The sequence below is a fragment of the Neospora caninum genome, chromosome VIIa (assembly GCF_000208865.1).
Source record: "Neospora caninum Liverpool complete genome, chromosome VIIa".
Taxonomy (NCBI): Eukaryota; Apicomplexa; class Conoidasida; order Eucoccidiorida; family Sarcocystidae; genus Neospora; species Neospora caninum.
The window spans coordinates 3,749,375-3,772,504 of NC_018393.1; the positions used below are offsets into that span (position 1 = coordinate 3,749,375).

The window sequence follows — 23,130 nt, forward strand, 5'->3', positions numbered from 1 at the left end:
AGGGAAAGCACGACCCCCAGCGCCCCGCGGTGGAGTCCACTCGCATCGTTTTACATCTCTCTACACCGTCTGCAGTCGCGTGCACACAGGCGTCTGGTGGAGATGTGCACGTCTTCACTGTACGTGTGTGCAAAAGTCTAGCTGGCCCTTCTCTATCAGCACCCTTCAGGGGAAAGTCGGTAGCGACTGAAATGCGCGGTTCAGAAGTCCTTCGCAGACCTCACAACATCTGCTGAAGCAGCTACGTTTCCCTTGAAGAAGTCCCGTTTTGAGACGCCGTGGCGTGATTTGAGACTCCCTCGTCCCAAGTCGCTGCAAACACCCTCGCCTCGCTTCTACCGAGAAAAAGATCCAGGAAAAAAATGCGTCAAAAAACGGAGAGGCGCCCAACCCCGACGCCAACAAACCCAGCATTTCAAGAGAACCCCCACCAGACATCCTTACTTTCGTGAAGAAGGCGGTCCTCTTCTTCCTTTCGGTTCCGTTTCTTTTCCTGAATCTTCTTCAGTCTGGAGAAAAAAGACACACAGGAACACAAAGACGATCCGCTGACAGGGAGTCCGCTCCGTGCGGCGGGTGAGGCATCTGGGCTATTTCGAAGGCGTTTTCGGTCAGTCCGAGACAAATCAGCCACGGCGCACCTGAAGAACTCCTCGCGCTCCATCTCGTCCAGCTCTCTCACGATGTAGTTGATGCCTCCGTCGATTCGGGGCAGAACAACCTGAGATGCACAGACCACCATCGGTAGCGACTGCGAATCGATACATCTCCACGTTGCCACCGCCGCACATCGGCACGTTGGGTGTTTCCACAGCTCCAAAAAGATACACGAAACACGTTAGTGTACGCACAAGCACATAAAAAGAAACATACACGCATAAAAGTATATGCACAAATGTGTATACATATACATATATACATATATATGTATACCTATGTATATGTATACACCTCGTAGGCATGTTAGCAGGGCGAGATGGGTCCGGGGCTCCATTTTTTCGCTTTGTGGATGTCCCGAAACACGGAAGTTCTGCGGCGACAGACAGGTTGGTAAGCGTGTGTCTAAGAACGCAGAAAGCCCGGAGATTCACAGTGGCCGAGCAAAACCAAAGGGAAGAACGACACACAGCATACTGTCTCCCGGAAAAACGCGTCACCGAGCGTCAGACCTGGGAAAGGATCAGCAAGCTTCGCGCCTCTTCACTGCGGAGCGAGAAAGCATGTCCAACCTCGAACGCTGCGACGAAACGTTTTCTTTTCTGTGTCAATCGGCGCTTACATTGCTCAGGGCGTTGACCCTCCGATTCGTCATCTTGATTTCTTCGTCCAATGTGAAGAACGCCGTCTGCACAAGAAAATGTACAGCAAAAAGGGAAACCTTTCGATGGGCCCATCGACACCACCACTTAACACACAAACACCTGCATGCAAATATAGGCACACAGATATATGCATATACATATATATATATATATATATATGCATGCCTATATGCATATATATAAGCATGCATATATGCATATATACACGTCTAAAAGTGAGGCCGATGCACGAAGGGAGAGGTTGCAGGCGTCTGTATGGGCGGGTTTTTCACCAGAGTAGACTTGCAAAAACACGGAACACGCGAGTGCACCGGGCGACTGAAGGCGCGCACCTGAAGAGAAGCCAGCTTCACGAGCTCGCTGAAGACCTTGAGGAATTGCTCCCGCGCCGCCATGATGACCTGACCCCCTGCCGCAACTCCGACGTTCTTCAGAACTGCGGAGAGCCCACAAAGACCGAAGCCAAAGACGCGTTAAAAGTTGAGGGCGCGAGCGAGCGACACCACACGAGCACCACACTGTTCCGCTGCTGGAAACTCGACCCAAGACAAAAAACCTGGAGCGATTCTCTCTCTTCACGTTTTCGCTCTTCTCCATGAGTGTTTCTCTTTTTCCTCTCTTCTCCACCGTCTTCTGTCCCCGCTCGTCTCCTTTCCCATTTCTCTCTGCTCCTTCTCCCGTTCCCGTTCCGTCCTTTCCTCTCCTCCTTCTCCGTTGTCGCCTCACCATCGACGGAGGGATCTGTGGAAATGTGGAAGATGGGCAGAGTCACGCCGGCGACGTTGTCGGCGGCGACGTTCAGGAAAGTGGCGGGGCGCCTGATGCGCTCGAAGAGCTGCGATTTGAAGTCGCCCGCCGCCCAGGTCGCCTTCGCCAGGGAGAAGGCCGCAGTGCTCATGTCTGCGCCCACGGCCTGCTTCAGCTGCAGCGCATGAGGAGGGCAGCAGACGTTTCCCCAGAAGCACAACTCCATCCTTCTCATCGCTACAGTCTGCGTCGAAACATCTCCGTTACACACCCTATACACGTGTTAATACGTGCACTCCCCTGAGCGCATCTCTGTAAGCAAGTCGAGTGCAGTGCACACTTTAGTAGGACAACGTGGGGCGGGGACACAGCCTACACGGCTTCAACTGAGAAACGCTCGCGCATGGACGTCTCGATATTTTTGAATGCTGGTTATGCATATCGAGAGGTGTACATACCGAGAACAATAGCTGGTGACAACTCGAGAAAAGTGTACAGAGGCTTAGAGAGATAAATTGACAACTTTAGATCCGTAGACGTGCGTGAAAGCAGGAACTTCGAGGGCGCGCACCTGAACGATCTGTTTGAGCATGCCTCTGAATCTTGCGGTCAGCGCGTCACTCTTCTTCTTCAACAACTGGTAACCTTGGTGAGCACCTTTTCGCTTCTGTTTCATAATCGCAAGGTTCCTGAGTGAAACACCGAAAGCACGAAGGAAAACGCGAAGCCGTAACGCCAGACGGGGCGAACCGTTTCGTCCACAGAGGGGAAGACACGGAGGGAGGACCGTGTCGCGTGCGGAGAGACAGCACATCTTCCCAGAAGACACGCGTGGCAGGCAACGCTCGAAGGCTTGATGAACAAGCGCGGTCTACACACAGAAGGGAGACGGCGGGCAGATTGTTTCGAGCCCTTGCGTTGTGTTCGCGCTCCCCTGCCTCAGAAAACTTTTCTCGATGCATCTTGAAAGCGTCTTCGCCTCTCCAGCGGCCCCCGCGATGGCTTCCATACGCTGATTAAGACACAAAAGAAGGAAGTGGACAAGTGGAAAGAGGGGAGACGCAAACGAACGAGGAGGCGTTGAAAGCTGAGGAAGAAGGAGTGAAGGAAACAGTTGCAGGAACGGAAAGACAGCAGACACAACGGGCAGTAGCGGGAAGAGAGAAGCAGAGACGGCCAAAGGGAGGGAAAAAAAGGACCAGGAGGGGCGGAACAGAGACACGGAAGACGACGAAGGAAGAGACAGATAAGACAGAGACCTGAGAGGAGAGGCACGGAAAGCAGGCAACTGGCGAAACGCGGGCGGGGAAAAAAAGTGCCAAGACGTAGAAAACCATGGCCCCATGGGCAGCGTCATTCGGTTATTCCACATCCACCGTTACAGTGTATATACACGGGGCTCCTCGTCATCGGTTGTTTCGGGTTTATTGTGACGCCTGCGGCGAAACAGAAAACTCGAGAAAAGAGAAGAAAACCGGACTCGAGCGGAGAAGGAATGCGACGGCAAAGTGCGCAGAGAGAGCCGACACATAGAAAACGCCAGTAGCGAAGGTTTTCTCTGCATCTCTGGCCCACCACTTCCTAGCTAGGTTTGTCGAACTGAGAGCCTCACATGCGATTCGGTGCCGGGCGAACGTCCTGTGGCATCTTGATCGTTGGGACAGAGAAGAAAAGGGAAAGGGGAGAAAAAAGCCGTCTTTCAACAGACAAGGTTCGAACGTGAACGCAGAGTGGGAAGCGCGTGCCAAAAAGGCACTGTGTGTCGACCGCGACGCTTTGCCAGCGACGGTTGTCTTTCAAGAGAGGAAACAACTGGAGGAGAGAAAATCGAGTCTCATTGGAAAGGAAGAGGAAAATCGGCCTTTTTGTAGAACTGAGGCTCGCTGACGTGCGCTCGTCTTCGACGCGAAGAGCAGCCGACTGGGGGCCAGAAACGGATTCTCGGAAAAACAGAAGCGTGAACGGAAGAGAAAGGCAGAACGAGAAAGTTAATAGCCGTTTTGGAGCCGGAGCAACTCCTCTCGTTTCGTCGGCTTTTAGCAACCCTTTCGTTCACAGCCGTCCCGAGTGTTTGCGGTCCTCCCAGGAAGCCTCAAACAAGAGCAGAAAACGGCGAAGCACAACCGCAGCTACTGCTGTTTTCCTCGCTTCACGCGATTGCCAGCTGGCGAGTGGTGTGCACAGTTTTCTGTAACTGAGAAAAGTGTCTCGCCTCTCAGAATATTAGCCGATCCCGTTCTCTCGATGCCCCCTCATCCCTCGCCCCAGGTGTGGCTCGTAGGCGCAAGGAGGTCGGCACGTGGCCTGCTCGGAGACAACTGCGGGAGCCGCCGATCACGATGCAACGAGGAGCGGCGCGAGTCCCGTGGCCTCTTCATCCTTGCGTTAAATTGCATTTTATACTTGTCATTCTCTTGAACTGGTGAAGCACTCTCCGTCTTTGAAACCGCCGACGGTACACCTGTTGGCAAGCGTGAGCGAAGTGTTGAAACGCCAGTCGCTTCGTTCGAAGTGTACGCCAGAAGGCACGCCCCACCCGTGTGTGTGTATTTGGCTCAATCCGATCCACTTGCCTCTGCTGTGCAGAAATTGTCACTTTTGTCCCCCGACAGCGAAATACTTTTTGTCTGTGAAGACACCTCAGGTTGTGAACAAGATGATTGGAGCCGGCGCGAGAAAATCCGTGACGCAGGGCGTGCTCGTCGCCCTCGTTGCTTTCGTGTGCGTCGGTGCCGCCCAGGCCTCGAGAAATCTGGAACCAAATACATGCGTGCTAGCAAATAATGGCGCTCAACTTAGCCTAGAGAATCAGACACGCCTGGCACTTTCTGTCACGCAGGCTGGCCAGCAAATTACTTTCACATGCCCCGATGGTGCACCCCTCGACCCGTCCAGGGCCACTGTGGCGGGTCGGTACTACGCGGCGTCTGCTGACGGCAAGTGCCTGTCGTCACAGAACACACTGACACTGGGGAACCAAGTCCCTGGCGCCTACGTGAGTATGGTCAAAGGCACCGGCATAACCGCTACAACGTACGCGTTGTTCGTGCCCGTGCTGCCCCCGACGGCACAGACGCTCTGCTTCTTGTGCTCAGGCAAAGCAAACCACAAGCAAGACTGCCCCATCGTCGTCGACGTCGCTGCACGGAAAGCTGTCCGCTCCAGTGAAGGCAAGTCTTTCTTCCGTATACCCAGCAAGAAATATACACACCAGCTTCTCATACTGCAATGTGCTTCACTGCGGTGCGCAAACGTGTTTCTAAAAAAGAGTGTCGGCGCCTTTGGAGCTGCCCCAACACCTTGCGTGACCGATGAAATCTGGGTGTGGTCCACTGTGCCATGACATTATAGGTGCGTACCGCACGCTACGGAAGGAGTGTGCAGTTAGTTCAGCAACCCGAGTCCTGCACGGCTTTTGAATGCGCGCGGGCTCGGGAAGGTTGGCTCCTGTTTACCCGTACTTTCGGGTGCTCTGTGAAGATCGATAGCAGGTTTCCTTTCGGCCATCATTTCCTAGGCGGTGCCGTAGCTGTTCGGGTGTCTGTACAGCTGAAACGACGCTTGTCAGGCAACATGTTGCAAGCTTCGATGCCCAGTCCTGTTTCGGGCAAAATTGCTGAGGCGTGCTGAGTCGGTCGCCCTGTGAAGCAGTCAAAGATCAGGCAGGCAGATCTTTCCCATCCCGGGATCAGACGTGCACATTTTCAGTCTGCAGCTAGTGTGTCCCTGTTTCTGTCGTTCTTCCGCAAATCTTGACTGGAGTCAGAAACGTCCTTGTTTGTTTTTGGTGTGCTTCAGAGGAGCATATCTGCGACGGAGAAGGCGAGAAGCATATTTCTGTCGTGGAGCCGCAGGCACTCACTTTGCAGTGCGGCACAAAGACTCCAACATTGGATCCCACTGTCAAGTTGGCTCAAGTGTACACCGGAGCGGACTGCAGTGGCAAGGCTACGCTCGCGACCGAGATCAGCGGTGCGACTCTGGAAGAAGCCAAGTCGAAGCCAGAAGAGCAGAACCAACGAACGCAGACGGGCTACGTTCTTACTGTGACACAGATGCCAGAAACCACGAAGCAAATCTGTCTCAAATGCATCGGCACCGATTCTCCCACACCGAAAGAGACATGCACCTTCAAAATCGCCGTCGGCAAAAACGGGGGATCAGCGAGTGCAGGGTTCGGCCTGTCCGCTGTCACTGGCGTTGCTGTTAGTGTGTTTGTCTTGGCCACCGCCTCGCTGATTCAGTAGGGTGTGTCCCGATTTTCCGATATACACCGACAGGAGGTGCGAAGAAGTGTTTTGCACACTTCTCGCCTTTTCCCACTGGCTTCAGAGAACTCTCCGTGAGGTGCCCCGTTTTTTCTTTGATACGGTGCACTCTGGCTACTTGCCAGGCAACCAAGAAAGGGGGGACCAGAACGGTTCTCGACGCCAGGACCATTTCTCTTCCTGCTGCGATCTAGCACCAGAGACGTGAGCCTCGTGTCAGTTCGTTTCTCAACTCAGGGGGACACTCTTGTCTCCGCCGTTGTTACTTCCCGTGGGAGGGTTTTCAAATCCCGTGTCCCCTCTACTTCGCTGTGTTTCACGCTTGAGTGCGTGTGAATGACACCAGGAACACGAACCGAAGACTCTCGCCCCGGCTCCGTCGGCGGAGTGACCCCGACACTTAACGAAACACAGGTCTCCCAAGCTGCACGACTGGCAGTTTGGCGATTAACGGCAGAAGTAACAAAATACACTGACGCGGATTTCCAGGGATTTGCTGCACACGCCTCGAAAGCCAGCTCGCTGTTCCTTTCGGGTAGTTTGTCACTTGTGTGCAAAAGAGAAGGGATCAAAAAAGAGACGAGAGGTGTTTTGGGGACCTAAAGGCGGCGAACGTTTGGAAGCTAGTGTCAACCCCGGAAAATGTAGACGTGTTCGCTGCGTCGCGTACTCAAAGATGGTAATCTCTGATGGTGGGCAAGTAAGGCCCAGGTGAGCCGTCCTGGCGTTACGACGAAACACGTAATCTGTTCAGCGGTGAATGAGAGGTGGTTTGACGCCTGAACTTTTCCAGGCACCCAAAACCACACGGTGGTTACCCCTGCGTCCTGCGTGTATCTCTTCACCTGAGCCCTGGGCGATGTACGCTATGTAGACATGCTACACACTTCTATTCATGTGGTAAGTCTGGACATGCGTATTCAGACGTATGTGAATTCGAAGTGCTTGACCGATGCTACTTCGCGCTGCTGCAATTCGGGATGTCTTTGTCGATCGAAAGAGAACAATTCCGAAAAAGAGAGCGGAACATTGAGCAGGTCTGTGCCTACGAAAACAGAAAAACGATCGTCACCGCTTCCTTGTGCATCTTTCCATGTTCCTTCGTCCTTCTGTCTTCTTTCTCAGATTCCCCCTGTCTTCGCTGTCCTCATTCTATGCTTCCCCTCGCCTTGCTCGTGATATGAGGCGCCGACAGGCTACCGCCACGTCACCCTTTGTGATGACACAAAAGAACCTCAAAGCTTAGTTGATGCACGGATGCTGCAATCTGCCCCCGGTCACAAAAACAGCAGAACGGACTTCACAGTGCCACGCAAACCGAGAGAGCAGTTTTTCTTCTTTCGTGCGAATGAAAGCACCTAACAGCTGCCAGGATTCCTGTGCGATATAAAAAGTTGTCTCTTTTTCATTGATTTCCTAGAGAAGAAACAACAGAACGCAAGACTGTTGCCTTCGCCGTTCGTGTCTCCTCGGTACGTCTCCCTTCCGCATTCATCCTACATAGTCTACTATGTATATCCATGCACTGAACGTCCGCGAGACGGTAAATATATATATATATATATATGTACATACGCACATATATAAATATATATGTTGATGATTATCCATTTGTCCCAGTTGAGAGGTACGGTAGGCAAGGGACAGCTTGAAGAGCGAAAGTTCCCTGATTGTTGTTGGATCGACAACCATGAATCAAATGACTTTCGGTTTCTTTGCCAAAGGTTCTTCCCCTGCCAGAGCTGCAAGAAAAAGAAGATCGCAGCAAAGACACGACAGCACCTATAGGCACCCCTGCTCAGGCGATTTTCTTCCCAGTCTTATGGAACGTCTGCGCTTGGAACCTGAAGAACGACGAGAAGACGGCTGGGGAAACGTAGGATGAAATCAAATACCAAAATCGATGGCAGAAAGAAACAAGGAGAACACAGGAAAACCCCAACGAAACGACAGAGTTTCAAGGCCTGTGCAGAAACACTGGGAACGGCAGGTTTCGGCGACTCATGATCCTGACACAGAAGCTCAAACAGAGCTGTGAGCAGCGGGAAAAAGACGCTGGCGACAGACACCTCAGAGATCACCTGTGAATCGCAAGAAAGAAGAAACGGCACGCCGACGAAAAGAACAACAGAAGCGAAGAATCTGGGACAACAAATCAGACGAGAGAACTTACACGCATATGGATTGTACTGATCTTTCAGGAAGAACACGGTCTTTCTGTCACTCGCGCGCCTGCGGAGAAAAAGAACGCAAAGACACACAATTTCGCCACTCCACCACGGAGCCCAGGCCTCCATGCGCCGTGTCAGTCTTGCTGAAGGAGAGAAAAACTTGCAACGGGACACAAAAATACACAGTTCAACCAGGTATCTGATGCATGCACCCAAAAAAAACAGAGCTGAGACATAGGCCGCACATCACTACCTTCATATATATATATATATATATAAATATACATATGTATGTATGTATATATATATATATATATATAAGTACAAGGTAGGTTCACACATCTCTGGAGGCCTACACAGGTCATAAATTACCTCTGCTTTATGCTTTCGAATCATCGCTATTAACACACACATAAAGTGTAGAGCTGTACATGATCGCGTATTTGGCAGTCCCCTTGAACGAATCCTCACTCTGCCGTTTGTTCCACTGTCGCCCCAGGGGAAAACTGTGAAGAATCTTTTCTGTTTCCTCATCCTTCCCCCTTTCGCGCCTTTTGTTTGCTCTGTTGTTGCCTTGTCTTCTTTGCTTGCTGAAACGCGCGACCCGTTACGCTCCTTCTCACTTCCGAGGCTCAGCGATTTCTTCGACAACTTGGCGAACAAAGGAAAGAGGTTGGCCCGTCTGCATAGCGATTTGCTTCAGTTGTAAGCCGTTCGCTCCCGCGGCTTCAAAGATGGAGAAGAGGCGCAACTTCAACGAATCCTCGTCGATGGTGACCACTGCTTTCTTCTCTGAGACCAAAGAAACACACAGCGCGAAGGGAACACTCCAGAACTTCACCATCACGTCTTGTCCTCCGAGAGACAGAGCCTCAAGAGCGCGAAAACAAGAAAGCGATAATCAGAAGCCACCGCCGCCACCACAGGCTTCGTCCCTGTATACATATATACATATATATATATATATATATATATACATTGATATGTGAGTGCATGTACGCTTATCCCATACTCAGATGTACACACATATACCTATCTCAACTGCTTGTACATCTATACATCGATTAATAGAGAGAAAAGACATAAATGCTTGTATGTATATATGTATATATATATATATATATATGAATTGACAGCAGGATAGGGTGCATCTGGGTACAGCACGATAAAATACGGTTGTGTGTGTGACGGCGGCTGTCTTTTCAGTGTATCGGTGCGCCGTACGTTTCACAGTTCTCGTCCGCGCAGCCTCTGCCGCGCTCATGCCGCCACGTCGGCCTCCCAGCATGGCGAATTCATCGTCTTCTTCTCCGACACCTCCCACGCTCGATGCAGCAGGCTTTGGCGTGTGGAAGTGGAAGAGCTGGAGAGAAAACGGATGGGAACAGAGAGACAACACCGTCGCTTGGCGAGACAGAAGACCCCGTTTGAAGTCATCGCGTGGAGCGAGAAACAACCTCCCCGAAACCTCTTCCCTCTTCACTGGCGACAACCTCTCGGAATATCAAGTTTTCTCGCGCGTTTCTCCCAAGTTCCTCCCCTATACTCCCCTCTTCCTTCTCTCTCTTTTTCTCTCGTTTTCTGGTTTCTGTCTCCTTTTTCTCACGGTTGCAGTCGAGTCGAGTCCGGTGTCTCTGCGGGTCTCTTCGATGGTTCCGCGCGACTTGAACACGTCGATGCTTTCGTGTCTTCTGCGCAGGAAGCTGTGGTAGGTGCGGTCGAGGAGCGGAACGAAGTTCGAAGACTCTTCCACGACGCACAGGACGTCGGCGGCGGCAGGAAAGGTCCCGCTCTGTTGCTGGAGCACATGCAGTTTGTTGGGTTTCACTGAGGCGCACTGGAGCTGGCAGACGGGCGCCGGAGCGCGCGCACTCGCGGTTTGGCGCTCGTTCTTCTCCGCGTCGCGCTCGCTGTCGGCGTCCTTCCCGCCGTCGCCGCCCGCCCCCGACCCGCGCGGATCTGCCACGCCGAAAATGCACTTCTTCTTCGTCTTGGGGTCTGTGTACGTGACGCCCACAACGCTCTGTTTCTCGGCAGCTCGCCAAGCAGCCGCGACGAACGGCGGAACCTTGATGAGCGTCACGTGAGGCAACGGAGTGGCGGACTGAATCTTCGCAGGGACAAAGGAAGAGGCTTCCCGGTAAGTCAAGTCGGCCGCGCTCGTCGACGGACCTGCCAAGCCCCGCCGCCCACGACCGGCAGACGGAAGCGAAGACGACGAGGCGCCCGCAGAGAGGAGCGCAGAAGACGCGGCCAGCGACGCCATCTCGCCGGCAAAAAACCAAAGAACCGGAAGGGTCGCAGGTGCCGAACCGAGAGGGAGAGACGCGAGAACAAAACGCGCGGGAAGGGAGCACAAAAAGAGAAAAAAGCGAGAGGAAGGCTCTTCTTTGCGAGCGCAGAGTTGAGTGGTGCAGATGGAAGAAGGAAAACAAGTTCGCAGAGAAGGTGGGATCGAGGAAACGCACGGGTCGGCCGTCTGCACACCCACGTCTCTCTCCGAGGTTTACTCCTTTCAGACAATCACCTAGTGGTGGGAGGAAAGCTGCAGAGATAAACGCAGTAAAGAACAGGCCCTTTCACGCATGTAAAACAGAGAGAAGAGAGATACGGAGTTTACTGGGAGAAATGGCGGCGGGAGGGGACGGAGATGCTCGGGGGGGGTCTGGGTAAAAAGATGTGGAGAACAGAGGGGAAAACTTCTCCTTCCCGGACCTGGAACGCTCGTGTCCGCCGGTGGTCCTCTTCCCGTTATCTCTCCTCTTTTTCCTGTCGGTTTCCGCGTTCGTCGGTCCTCGTCCCGCTCACCGGACGTCTCAGCGCGCGCGCGTCGGGTGTCCTCTCTACTTTCTCATTTTCGCCCAGAATAAATCCCGAGGCACCGGTTTCTCCTCACCTAAAGAGAAACTCAAATCTCTTCGTTTTCGCCCTGCCTCTCCAGAGAAAGAAGCAGGCAGGTGAACTCGCACCGCCGACATAGCCGCGCTCCAATTTCCGGAAGAGCGAAGACAGCCGAAAAACAAAGGGAGTTTCACGAGACACGCAGCCCCAGAATGCTCCAGCAGCGTTTCTGTAAGCGAAGCACTCCAAAGGAAAGGAAAGGGGAAAGTGGGGAGGCCAGAAAGTGCAGAAGGACGTTAAGCGAAAGCGACAATCGACGAAAAAGGCACATGCACATGCCGCACTGGCACGAAGCTTAGTACATGCATCGAAAAAACTGGCAGCATTTACACATGCCAGAGTTTCGCGGATTCTACCGCGCACGCCTATATTTTTGCATGTTCTGCAAAAAGTACCGATTAATGCCGATATTAAAGTTGAGGGCAGTGGTAAATATGAACTTTTGCTATTCGGTTGTAAATACATCTAAACAAAGACGTGTCCTCCACGGTGTTTATACACCCAGACCCCCAGGGTAGGATGTGTTCGTCTGTCGCTTATCTTCACATGGAAAAGAAACGAGCGAATGCACTAGGTCTTCCTGATTCGGCAGCCTTTCCTCTACGGCTGTGAGTGCACCCATAATGTGTTTTTACACATACCACGGTGGGGCCGCGAGAATTCCACAAGCTGCCTTTTCGAGCAGCAAGACTTGTCCACTACCGTTGGATTGTGAATCCTGGGTTAGCCAATAGCTTACTCTCTCTGTGAAAGGTGACACATGCTCTCTCTGACACAGACGCTATCAATGAGACTTCGTAGCACAGGATGCGCCCATGCGCAAATAAATACATAACAGTTACACAAGAACAAGTACAGGCATACCCGTCCAGAGACTCAGGGTGATGAGAGTATTCCACTTAGGAGTGCTAACTGCCGTGCACTATCCGAATTTTTGCCTTAGAGGTACAAGCGAAGCAGCGTCTACGCGAATGCCAGGAGACTATGAAGTGTACGAGAATCTGTAGAATCGCTGCCGATGTGGACAGTGCAGGCTTGTTTTTGTCGCTCCGAAGGATGACACTTTCCGCCGGAGTTCAAAGCGTCAGAGAGCTCTCAGAGAAGATGAGCCCTTTACTTCGAGAAACGATAAAGAAAAGATTTCCATCGTCGGATCGCCAGTGGACGTCAGTGTTTTGATGGGGCAAGAGAGACGAGGAACAGAGAGCAAAACCACTGTAGACACTCGGCACAGCCCGAATGGTTGTCAGGAGACCCACACGAAAGAATTTTTAACGGAAGAATTACCGCAGTGCTTTCTACTTGGACCCTCCTGCGTTCTGGCCGAGCCACGACTTCCAACAAAACAGAAGACCGTTTTCCACCGCGGAAGTTCAAAAGTTCGGGTGCACGAAGGAAAGCGACAGACGTGCACTCACGTGCTTCCTCCCTATCGTTTCCAGTGTCGTCTTTGGGAAACTTTTCCGCCTTTCCGTCGAAACAGGCGATTCTCTGACCGCTTTTCATCCGCGCTGTGTCCTTCCGTTCCACCCTTTGTGTCCTGCTCTGCTCCTTTTCCACTTTCTAACGCCTCTGGTCGGTCTTGGCGCTCTGCCAGGCGATCGCCGTTTGCGTCTCTTTTCTTGGATGTGTCTGTGCTGCTTAGAGTTCGCGCGTGCCGGTCCACTCTGCATGAATCAGCGTGCACTTTCGCGCTCGTGAAAGGAGACAGCAGAACCGAGATGCCAGTGTCTTTCCCAGACTGCGCGCGCTGTTGGAGGAGCAGCCAGCCTGCAGCGACGCCGATGCCCCATAGGTCAGCGGCTACGATTTTACCTTCGAGAATCCAGTTCTGAAGTAAAAAGAAGAAGGGAAGGTACTCGTTCGGAATGGTGCACAGGCCGTAGACGTCGGCCTCGCCGCCCGGGTGCGTTTTGCTCCAGATGTAGAGGAGAAACGTACACACGGTCTGCAGGAGATGGTCATTCGGAATCTGTTTCAAAGTCGCCAGGCTGTATGTACACCCCAGCGCGAATGCAAGCATGCGGTGGAAAGTGCCGGGAGAGTGCGTCCGCTGAAAGTGGACTTCCAGGCCTCCCAGGTAGGCGTGGACGAAGGAGAAGGAGAGCAGAGACGACAGAGAGAACGGACCGAGGAAAAACAAAGACGAAAACAGACGGTGGAGCTCCCGGCCGCGCCGGAGAGCCTCCGCGTCGAACAGCAGCGCAGACGGAGCAAAGTGCCTCGACGAAGAGAAAGACGAAAGGAGCGAAAGCGCTGCCGCAATGGACAGATACCCTTTTGTCAGCTTGGGTGTCGCCTTCCACTGGTGCACAACGAAGGCCGCCAGAGGGGAGCTAAAAGCCTCGGCGGTCGCTGCCGCTGTGCTCGCGCCCTCGTCTGTCGCGCTTTCGTCTTCACTGAACAGCGCGTCCGGATCAGTTCCTTCGGCGTCCTGCGCGCACAAATCCCTGCCTCCCCCGGAAGAGCTCTCCTGCTCCGGCTTCTTCCACCAGGCAACGGCGTCCAGCAACCCAAAGAGGACAGCGACGGGACGCTCGATGCCACTGCCTCGGGCGCGTTTCGCAGGCAAGAGAACGAGGTCGGTTGGCTTCTTCTCCCGCGGAACTCGCGTGTGCTTTCCCTTCGCAGAACGACGAGACGACGCGTCCAAAAACAACAGAGACCGGGCACGCTGAAAACGCGGAGTTCCCGAACGGGCTGCAGGAGAAGGAAGATGAGCAGACGAACGAGCGAGACGGGGAAAGGCGAGAGCGAGTGGCGCCCCAGGCTGCGCACCGAGAAAGAGCGACAACGGAGCGCCTGGGTGTCGGCGTGCTCGGTGGAGCAGCGGGGTCGGGAGAGGCAGGCGGCCAGCGGAGTCGTGGGCCCATCGTCTCTTCAGGGTTTCGTGGAACGCGGTCCCGCCTCGTCCACTTGTTTCGTCAACGGAGAAGCGGAATGGATGCGTGGGCGGCAGCGGCGCGTTGTCCCTTCCCTCAAGAGCCCGCGGTCTCCCCCCGAAACTTGGCAGGCCCTCAGAAGCGCGAAACGTCAGGCCTTCGACCGTTCTCGGGTCGAGGCTCACCGCAGCGCTGCAAAGAACGAGGAGAGCCAGGACGCATCGCGCGGTAGGAGGGCTGCCTGGCCAGTGCCGGAGGCAGCGAGAGGACAGCGCCGCTCTTCGGCCCATTTCGATTACGCATACAGGCGGACCTTCATCTGGAACCGAAAGATCTGGTTTCCGCGCGTGTGCTAGTCCATCGGAGCAAAGAAGAAAGAGAAGTGCGGAAAGAAAGTCGGGCGCGATTTGGGGCTGGGGGCCAGCCCGGTGTCGAAAACTCGCAGGAGGCGCCGGGGTCACCCCCGGAGAGTGGAGAGGTGACACGATCGGCAAGGCGCTCAACGACGATGGAAGTTGTTCAAATGAGCGGCTTTGGCAGCGAGAAACGACCGAGGGAACTTTGGAGAAGAGCCCCGGTTTCAACGTCGAATTCTCAACAGGCCACCCGTCGAGCTTCCACTCGAATGGCGACCGCAGTCGAAACTCGCGGGTTCTGAAACCTGCATATCTGGGATGAAAGAGACGCCGCCTCGATTGAAAGGTGAATGTTGGACAGAAAGCGCGATTCACATTCAGATTCAGGAGACTACACTCCTGGAGAAGCAAAGCGCGTGAGACACACGCGTCCCCGCGGAGACGGGAGACGGGGGGCTGCTCGATGTGCCTTCGCTGCGCAGACTCAGACTCACGTTTGAACAGAAAATCCGGTGCCTTTTCGAAAACGCATTCAACGATCAGCGCATTCACTTTTTCATCGGAAAGAATCTGACTCGTCCTTTTCTCCAACAGTTTGGGAGGCACACGCCGAGCAGCTCGGCGAGACACACTAGGGACGCGCACTCTACGCCGGCAAGTGCATGCACGAAACCGGTGAAAAAACGCCCGGCATGGTCCATAGATGAGCCGAATGCCTATGAAACCTCTACATATATATTATATATATCACATATATATATATATATATATACTTGAGCACCACATGCTTTCTTTGTGTCGGTGTATCGCGCCTTGAACGCTCAGACGGAGTTCTCGTGATTGAATCGGCTATATCCCAGTCTGCTCGAGGTTCAAACGCCCTCCGTCGACGCCTGACCTGTCGCCACAGTTGTGGGTAGTTGTGGTGGTCCGTGGCAAAACTGCCAGGGACATCTGCCGACTACGTGTCAACGGGCTGTATCAGCGCTGCACTCTGTATATGATACTTGGAGTCCTATTCAGCCTCCCGCCTCCCATTAATGAGAATCGTAGGTCCTTACTGCAGATCGTGGGAGCACAGATATATCGGATGTGTAACTGTCGGGGCAAGCGGCGTGTTTCGAGTCGCAAACTCCCCGCAACTTACACTGCAACGCAGGGCGCCGGGCGAGCTTCGACCGAACGCCTCGGGACGCTCGTAGAAAAAGGGATCCGTGGACTGCGCAACTACAAACTGACATCGCCCGAAAAACAGCGGCTCAGCCGTTTGGTGACAAACTTGATGCGTTCGTCGCCGTACACGGTTCTTACCGAAGGAAAAAGAGAACGAAACAAAGATCACTGATCTATGTGACCACGCAGCCGGAGTCTAGGCGCAACTACCGAAAACACGCCCGACGACTCGGTGTGCACTTCGTAGTGTTAGGAATGCTACTTCCTGTGATCCAGCGCACCTTGCTGCCGCATCGCACGTGACCGTACAAAAGGTCAGCCTCGGTCATCCCCGGTTATTCGACGGAAAGGGCTGAACAGTGGCATGAATTCTGTTGCAGCGCCCAACCGTGGCGGTGTACCCGAATATATGGTACGCACGACGGAGGCTGCGGCCGGTTGTTCTGTGTGGTTTCGACGGCTCTTTGCTGACTACGAAGTCGGTACACAGAGAGGTGTTGCCTTTCGTTCACTGGAGAGAGAGTCGTGTCCGCTTCGGCCGGCCTTTGTCTTCCGGCCAATCGAGCTTCCTGCACTTCGTTTTTGGGGTTTTCTCGGATGATGTACTGTGCTCGGCGTCTCTTAGACACAAGGGGCTGGGACAGCTGCAGCCTGGACCCTGTCTAGTGGCACGCCGTATTTCTGGGCTCTCGTGCAGGTTGGTGATCGAAGTGTCAGAGAGAGGAACTTCATTAGCTTGTTTTCTCAGTTTTCCACCGAAAACAAAGCAACTGAGAAGCTGCGTTCCCAAAGTGCCCAGAGAGGGGTCCGAACAGATACACGACGCCTAGAAGAACGGTCCAGAGACCATAGGTCAAAACACTCCGCCGAAAATCCGGCTCCTGCTGTCTACGAAATCCCGGCGCACGCTCTCCCGATCGAGACAGTTGTCCAGGAACCAAGGTGGTGTCACCCTACAGAGACGTCAGCACGGGTCTTGGGGTGGCCGCCGTCTCCAGCCGGGCCATGTGTCTCTCCAGCATCCCAAAAGACCTCACGAGCACAGCACATGGCACTTTCCAGTGACAAAAAACTGTGAAAACACGTTCATGACAAAAGGCAGCGTTCGCAACAAATCAAGGAAAAAACAAACGTATTTCGACTGCATTTTCAGGGCGATCTTGCCTGCGCTTCACGTTGCTCCGCAACATGAGAAACAGAGAACCCCTGCATAAAAGATTTCCTGAACCAGGTTTAGGGCCGGAGAACTCCGACACGCCGCGCCTTCGGTTCGCTTCCTCCCAGTCTCCTGTGCCCGGACTCTGCTCGAACGCGATCCAGCAGTCTTTGCAGTTTGGCGGCCCCGCAGACAAGGACGTCATTTTTTGTACCCCCCTGCCGGTTTTTCCGCCGCATGTCTGCTCACATTCTTCACCCTTTTCGTTCTTGGTGCCGTCTCGGGAGCAGTTGCCGTCGCGTCCGTCGCCGGGCGATTTACAAGTGGTTCTGGTTTTCCTGTGCATGATGTCCCGGTCCGTCTCTCCGTCGTGGGTCCGTTCGAGTCTCCTGTCTCTCTGCGCCAGCATCCTTTCCACGGCTGATGGCGCGACGGAGTTCGAAAAGCCAAGAGTGCGGGCCCAGCTGAGCCGGCGTCCCCTTTTCGCGCGCGGCCTTTCGAATTTCGCTCAGCATACGCGTGGCCCCTGACGCGCCAGTTTCAGCCGCAAACACTCTTCGTCGCTCGGGTAACTCATCGCTTCACCCCTGGGTGCCGAAGCACTCGCGGGGAGTCCCTCGCTGCAGCACGTGCTGAAGGAGCTTCGCACGCCATCGGCGAGGCCGTCGGCGGCGCCCAGAATGCAGCCGATCCCTGCGGGGGAGGTCCGCGTGCCGGACTGGGTTGTTCTGTCGCTGAAGCTGCCGCTTCGACTGCGCAGACTGTCTGAGCCGCTTCCCCAGCCCGTGCCGTGTCGCGTGCTCGAGTCCTCGCCCGTTGTCACCGGAGTTGCGCGGACTGCAGTCGGCTCGTAGGCTTCCCGCGAGCTGTCGTCGCGCTCCCCCAGCGCTGCGCGTTTGAGCTCTTCCTCGACGCCAGTGGCCAGGCCCGACTCGCCTTGCACCTTTGGAAGCGCCCCCAGGAGGCCGGAGAGATTGTTATGGAGCTGGCACATCTCAACGAGGCGCAGAAACTGGAGCCCCAGAGCGTACTGAGCATTGGTGGACGCAGGCGAGGGGACGGCCGCCGTGGACTTGCCGGGGAGACTGACCTGCCCCGCCGAGGCCAAGTCAGCGCCTGCCGGGAGGGTCTGCAGCAGCTGAACCAGTTCGGACGATCCGAGAGACAGGTCTGCGCCTTGAAACGCCGGAGCCGTGCGCTGCCGAGCGGCCTGTAAGCCCCCGGCCTGCGACGACAGGCCGCGCAGCGCCTCGAGGGAGACATCCAGGAGGCCTTGGGAATTTTCGAACGCCTCGCCTTCGGACCCGTTCACGTCTTCGAGTCTCGCCGCATCGGTCGCCGAGAAGTCCGCGACCGGACGCTTCACCGCCGCCCTGTTTGTCTTCTGCAAGAGACTCAGCAGCAGCGCTTCCTGGCTGTCTGGAGTCGCGAGCTCCCCGTTCTCGGGCTCCCCCCTTTGTGGGGCTTCCTGCGAGAGCTCGCCTTGCAGGATCGAGCGCAGAAGGATCTCTCGCTCACGCGTGAGCTCCTCTAGAGAGGCGTCCGCCTGTTTGGCGGCGACGGCATCTTCGGTGGCGTCCATCCGCGTCTTGAACTGGTCGACGAACTGGAAAAAGTCACGCCCAGACGCAGCCGGCACGGGGTCCGGCGCCGGGACACACGCCTGGGCTCCGCCGAAAAACGGGGCGCAATCCTGGCCGTTGCCAATGCTGGCGGCAAGCGAACGCGCCAGCAGGGCTTCCAAGGAAGGGGCTGTCTCCTCCGTCAGGGAGGACAGCGACGAGGAGACTGAGAGCGGAAGCGACTCCTGCCGGGTGTGGCCTTGGTCACTGAGAGAGTCGCGCGCCCCGCTCGGGGAAAAATCGATGCTGCCGGCTGTCTTCGCCGAGGTGTCGACCGTCTCTGACTGCGACGGCTCGTGCAGTCCGAACAAAGACCCGCTGAGCGAGTACGCGGCCTCCGCCTCCCCGACTCGGAGTTCGTCCGCCTTTGTCAGCCTGTCCACAATGTCTCTGCATCGTCTGCGGTTGCTGGCGCCGGTGCGGCGCGCAGGACACACCGCGCGCTTCGTTCCAGTCCGTCTGGGGACGCTCGACGGGGATGCTGCCTTTTCGACACGGTTGGGCGGATTGCCTGCCAGCGCCTGCAGCTGCATCTGCAAAGCGTGCACCGCGGCGGACAAGTTCTCGGAATCCCCGACCTCTGCGCTCGCCATCTCCCGGCTGAACAGGCCGAGTTGCTGGAGCACCTGCAGCAGCTGCTTTTGCGTGCCTGTGCAGCCCTTCGCCGGCTCTCTGCGATCCGCTCCAAAGGGGAAGCCTGGACGGCTGACATTCAGCGGGGTGCAAAGATCTGAAGACAGCGCCCCGTCGTGCACGCAGTCGGCCGCCTCGTTGACCCCACCAGTCCAGCCGAACAGCGCGCAGCCGCTCTGGTCGCCTTCCATGTGCGGTCCCCACTGGTGGCGACTCGGAGTGTGCGAGGCGAGCGGGCGACGGCGGCGCTTCTTCAGTCCTCGAGGCGTCCGCCTGGCGGCACTCACGGGAGACGACAGAGCTGAGCGGCAGACGTCGCCTCCGTCGTTGAGCTGCTCGGCATCTGCAGTAGGTTCTTCAAAGTGCAGGAAGCCCAGGGTGCCGTCGGACATGAACTCTGCAGCGGCGCCGCCCTCCGCGTCCTGAGGCGACATCCCTCCAAACACCTCCCGGCTGCCAGCCCCGTGGAGCCTGCGCTGAGCTACCTGCGCGCGAAGATTTCTAGGCGCGGTCTGCGGACTCTGACCCGCGTGGCGCTTGAGTGCGGTGCGCCTGCGCTTCGCTCCAGATCCAACACGAAGCACCACGGCCCCGTCGCCTGCGTTGCCCGCGGCGGTTCCTGCGGCGCCTGCGGAGGCGTTGCCTGCGAGGGCGCCCGAGCGGCCTCCGCGACCCGCGACAGCGCCCGTGGCGTTCGACACGCCACCGAATTCTTCACTGCATTGCACTGCGAAGTCAAAGACGCCGAGGAGGTGCGCCAGGTGGAAAAGCTCCGACACCGTCGCGAAGGGCATGCGCGAAAACACGAGGCCGTGGGAGGCCAGAAACGTGTCGCGGGTCTCGGGCGGCGAGGCGTGGTACGCTCTTCGCAGACGCCGCAACAAAACTTGCCTTCCCTCCGCTCCGAGCGGCAAACGGAAGCCGGGAGTCCACGTCACGCGAGGCGCGGGTGAACACGCGGGCGAGCTGTCCGCAGAGCTGTTAGCGGCCGTAGTCGCGCTTTCAACGGATGCACTCGACGCAAGGGCGGGCTTTTCATCCGCCTTGCTCGCCAGGTCTTGGTCAACGACAGCTCCCGGCTGACCTTGCGCGTCGTCCACATCTGTCTGGTCGCCCTGTTGCTGGAGCACGCGCGCTTCGATCCGAGAAACAGCGTCATCCAATGGATGCGTCGACAGCGAAGCACCCCCGCCCTGGACAACTTGCGCCTGGCGACGAGGCGCCGGGTGCTGGCGCGCGAAAGACGCCTGGACGTGAGCGCCCCGCGCGGGGACGGGAACGGAACCCAGTGGATCCGCCGCTGCATCTGGACACGGAGTTGCCAGGAGGCTAAGCGCGACAGGCGAGGACAGGAGCGCCGCTGCGGAAGCTCCCGAGCACGTGGGGCCGAAGTCGAGCGGCTCTGAAGACGCGCTCAAAGCCGCAGCCGAGGAATCCTGGAGAGACGACGAAAAGGAGAGAGGGGACACCAGCGGGGTCAAATTAGACCGCTCTGTACCCTCTGGTTCCACTTCGTTCGTCGGCGCCGGTGCGTCCGCATTGGACTGCGTTTCTGCGGTGTTGGATTCGTGAATCGCCTCATGCCCGCTGGTTTTCAGAAGGAAAAGAACTGCGTCTCGCTCTTGATCGGCAGAGACGCCGAAATCCGAAGCGTCGAGTTTCCCACCAGTCGCCATGGTGTGGACGTACAGGAGGGTCGGTGCAACCTTCGACGAGCGCAGGACGCGAGGTGCGAGTTGACGGGCATAAGATATCTTGGAAGTGTGGCTCGACGGGAACAGACACGCGGATGAAAACCGTGGAACGCCGCAGCCAGGAACCAACTGGGGAGGTCGGCGCAACGGGCGGAAACAACCGAGCAGGATATCAGAAATCAGACCCCGCGAATGGAAAGCCTCAAAGTCGGCAAAAACAAGGCGACAGAAACGGTCTTGTTTCGACACAAAATTGTCTTGGTAGCTCGTTGAACAGAAACAACCGATCAGCAGGCACGCTCAGCGGCAAATGACACAAACATGTTTGGTCCAAACGACACAGGACGACTGCGAACGGAAGCGCGTCGAGGCTGGGATCCAATACGCGCACGAAACTGACTCCCAGCAGGCACCACCAGATCCATGTATCTTACGCCCAGAACATACCCGATGTGGAATAACCTTAACGGTGAGTAGGATATTGAACTCCAACACTTTTAGCTGTCCTAAGCAGTCAGAAGAGAAACGCGCGCAGTACGATCGACGAAAGGGTTTACGCAGGTCACGGGGCACGGCTGACAAGTTGTACTCGCGCAGGTGCGATGTCAACACTCAGACGACAGACGGCGCTTTCGATGACAAAGTACGGAAACCCAGTGGAGTGCTTTGATCAGCGAGGGGCTAGCAAGGCTCATTACGAGAAAACAAAAGCAAGACTGTTGCTGTGGGCACTTCTCATCCGATGCCGTGTCGCACCGGATTTCTATGACAACAAAGGTTGCTGCGATAACGCATGGAACCCTTAGCATCCAAGGAATCCGTTGCGCGTTTTTGTTCCTTAGTCCGTCAGTGTTGACCGAATCTGGCGGCTTTGTTTTTCGCAGGAAAAAAAGCAAAAACCGTGTGGCCTCAACAGCCAAAGTCCCGCCAAAGAGTCGAAATATTCTTCTTGACGCGATCCACTGCGTGCTTGCTCAATTTTTGACTGTTGGCTGTCCAACCTCTTTTTCTGATAACCGCGAAGCAGTACGGTTGCTCCTGACGGTTGGAGAGACACGGAACACCGAGCAGAGTAGACAACGCAAGGTCCCCGAGACTCAGAACACGAGAGTCCCAGACCTCCGTTCCCGTTCTGCCTCTAGATTGCAACGACTTCATCACACGCAGGCAACCAGTCAGTTTCCTTCTGCCCCTACTCCAAACAAAGGATACGTGGAGAGAGGCTCGTATTTCTCGCAACGACGTCGCTTAAGACACCACGTTGTACTCCACAGAAGAGACACACGCTCGCCTGCGGGTTGACACAACCGTGAAACTTGCCGATTTTTCACTGGTCGGCCTCAATCGCGGAAAAGTGGACTCTTGAAACCGCTCGCTCGACAGAAGTAAAGAACGGCTTTGAGTCCAAACAACAAAATGCTCCCTGTTCAAGGAGACACCAAAATCGGCCGGAGAAGCACGACTCTTGGCGATTGCTACACAGATAGAATGGCTCTGTGTATCGCGCACCCTCGGAGCTCAGCAAAAAGAATTCGCTTGCTTCCTCCTTTCTGTGCAAAATACTGGAAGTTTTTCGACAATACTTCCTGCAGGAGGGATTATGAGAGAGAAATTGCAGGAACGGTCACTTTCGAGGAGAAATCAACGAGACCCACTCCGGCGTTTGCGATGGCTCTCACGGAAGCTCGCTAGCTCGTCTGCATCGAGAAACGGATGTCTCGATGCATCCAGTGACGCAGCGACGGAAACTTGGCGCCCAGCAGAAACAGGTACCACAGGAGCTCTCCAACAAAGCAAAGCAGACGTCTAGACAAATGAAGACAAATTGTACCGAAAAAAACGTGAACGATGAGAGAGTAGAAACCCAAAAAGTCTCTTTTAAAAAATGAAGGAAATATCGCAGCCCCGCCGGCGAGATACACCGCACGCTTGGCAAAAAATTGCTGGCCACCTACGGCGTTTTGCGGCCTTGTTTCTCTAGACAAAATGCTTTCACGCGCGGGTTTTTGTCTCTTTCTAGTCTTGGGCTGCGGCGGGAAAAGACAGTCAGACAAATCAAGAGGAAAGTGCAGGGCAAAATCCACGAAACAATTTCAGTGATCAGCTGACTGGAGTTGCTCGCGGAATCCTACCCGTTTACGATCATGCGCGCCCGTATCTCAATCGACCGCGGCGCTCTCAGGCAGCCCCGGCGAGTCCAGAAGG

The 23,130-nt window shown here is 55.5% G+C and overlaps 4 protein-coding genes across 4 annotated transcripts in view; 1 reads left to right on the forward strand and 3 right to left on the reverse strand.

Annotated features, from left to right (window-relative positions):
* NCLIV_023610 (putative vacuolar ATP synthase subunit d) overlaps positions 1 to 3,716 on the reverse strand; it is a gene marked incomplete at both ends in the record, with an annotated part of 4,410 nt that extends 694 nt beyond the window's left edge. Inside the window, 7 exons of the mRNA XM_003882556.1 lie at positions 432 to 509; positions 642 to 721; positions 1,280 to 1,345; positions 1,655 to 1,758; positions 2,049 to 2,244; positions 2,641 to 2,758; positions 3,682 to 3,716. Of these exons, the coding sequence (XP_003882605.1) occupies positions 432 to 509; positions 642 to 721; positions 1,280 to 1,345; positions 1,655 to 1,758; positions 2,049 to 2,244; positions 2,641 to 2,758; positions 3,682 to 3,716 (677 nt within the window). The remainder of the gene's footprint in view (positions 1 to 431; positions 510 to 641; positions 722 to 1,279; positions 1,346 to 1,654; positions 1,759 to 2,048; positions 2,245 to 2,640; positions 2,759 to 3,681) is intronic.
* A 1,009-nt stretch (positions 3,717 to 4,725) lies between these two features.
* NCLIV_023620 (SRS domain-containing protein) lies at positions 4,726 to 6,316 on the forward strand (the record flags this gene model as incomplete). Its single annotated transcript, XM_003882557.1, has 2 exons — positions 4,726 to 5,254; positions 5,868 to 6,316. The coding sequence occupies 2 exons, from the start codon at positions 4,726 to 4,728 to the stop codon at positions 6,314 to 6,316; spliced, it is 978 nt and encodes a 325-aa protein (XP_003882606.1).
* A 1,716-nt stretch (positions 6,317 to 8,032) lies between these two features.
* NCLIV_023630 (hypothetical protein) lies at positions 8,033 to 14,581 on the reverse strand (the record flags this gene model as incomplete). Its single annotated transcript, XM_003882558.1, has 6 exons — positions 8,033 to 8,079; positions 8,511 to 8,569; positions 9,132 to 9,300; positions 9,733 to 9,871; positions 10,115 to 10,680; positions 13,225 to 14,581. The coding sequence occupies 6 exons, from the start codon at positions 14,579 to 14,581 to the stop codon at positions 8,033 to 8,035; spliced, it is 2,337 nt and encodes a 778-aa protein (XP_003882607.1).
* A 2,903-nt stretch (positions 14,582 to 17,484) lies between these two features.
* Positions 17,485 to 20,907, reverse strand: NCLIV_023640 (conserved hypothetical protein; the record flags this gene model as incomplete). Its single annotated transcript, XM_003882559.1, has 1 exon — positions 17,485 to 20,907. The coding sequence occupies one exon, from the start codon at positions 20,905 to 20,907 to the stop codon at positions 17,485 to 17,487; it is 3,423 nt and encodes a 1,140-aa protein (XP_003882608.1).
* Between the last annotated feature and the right edge of the window lie 2,223 nt (positions 20,908 to 23,130).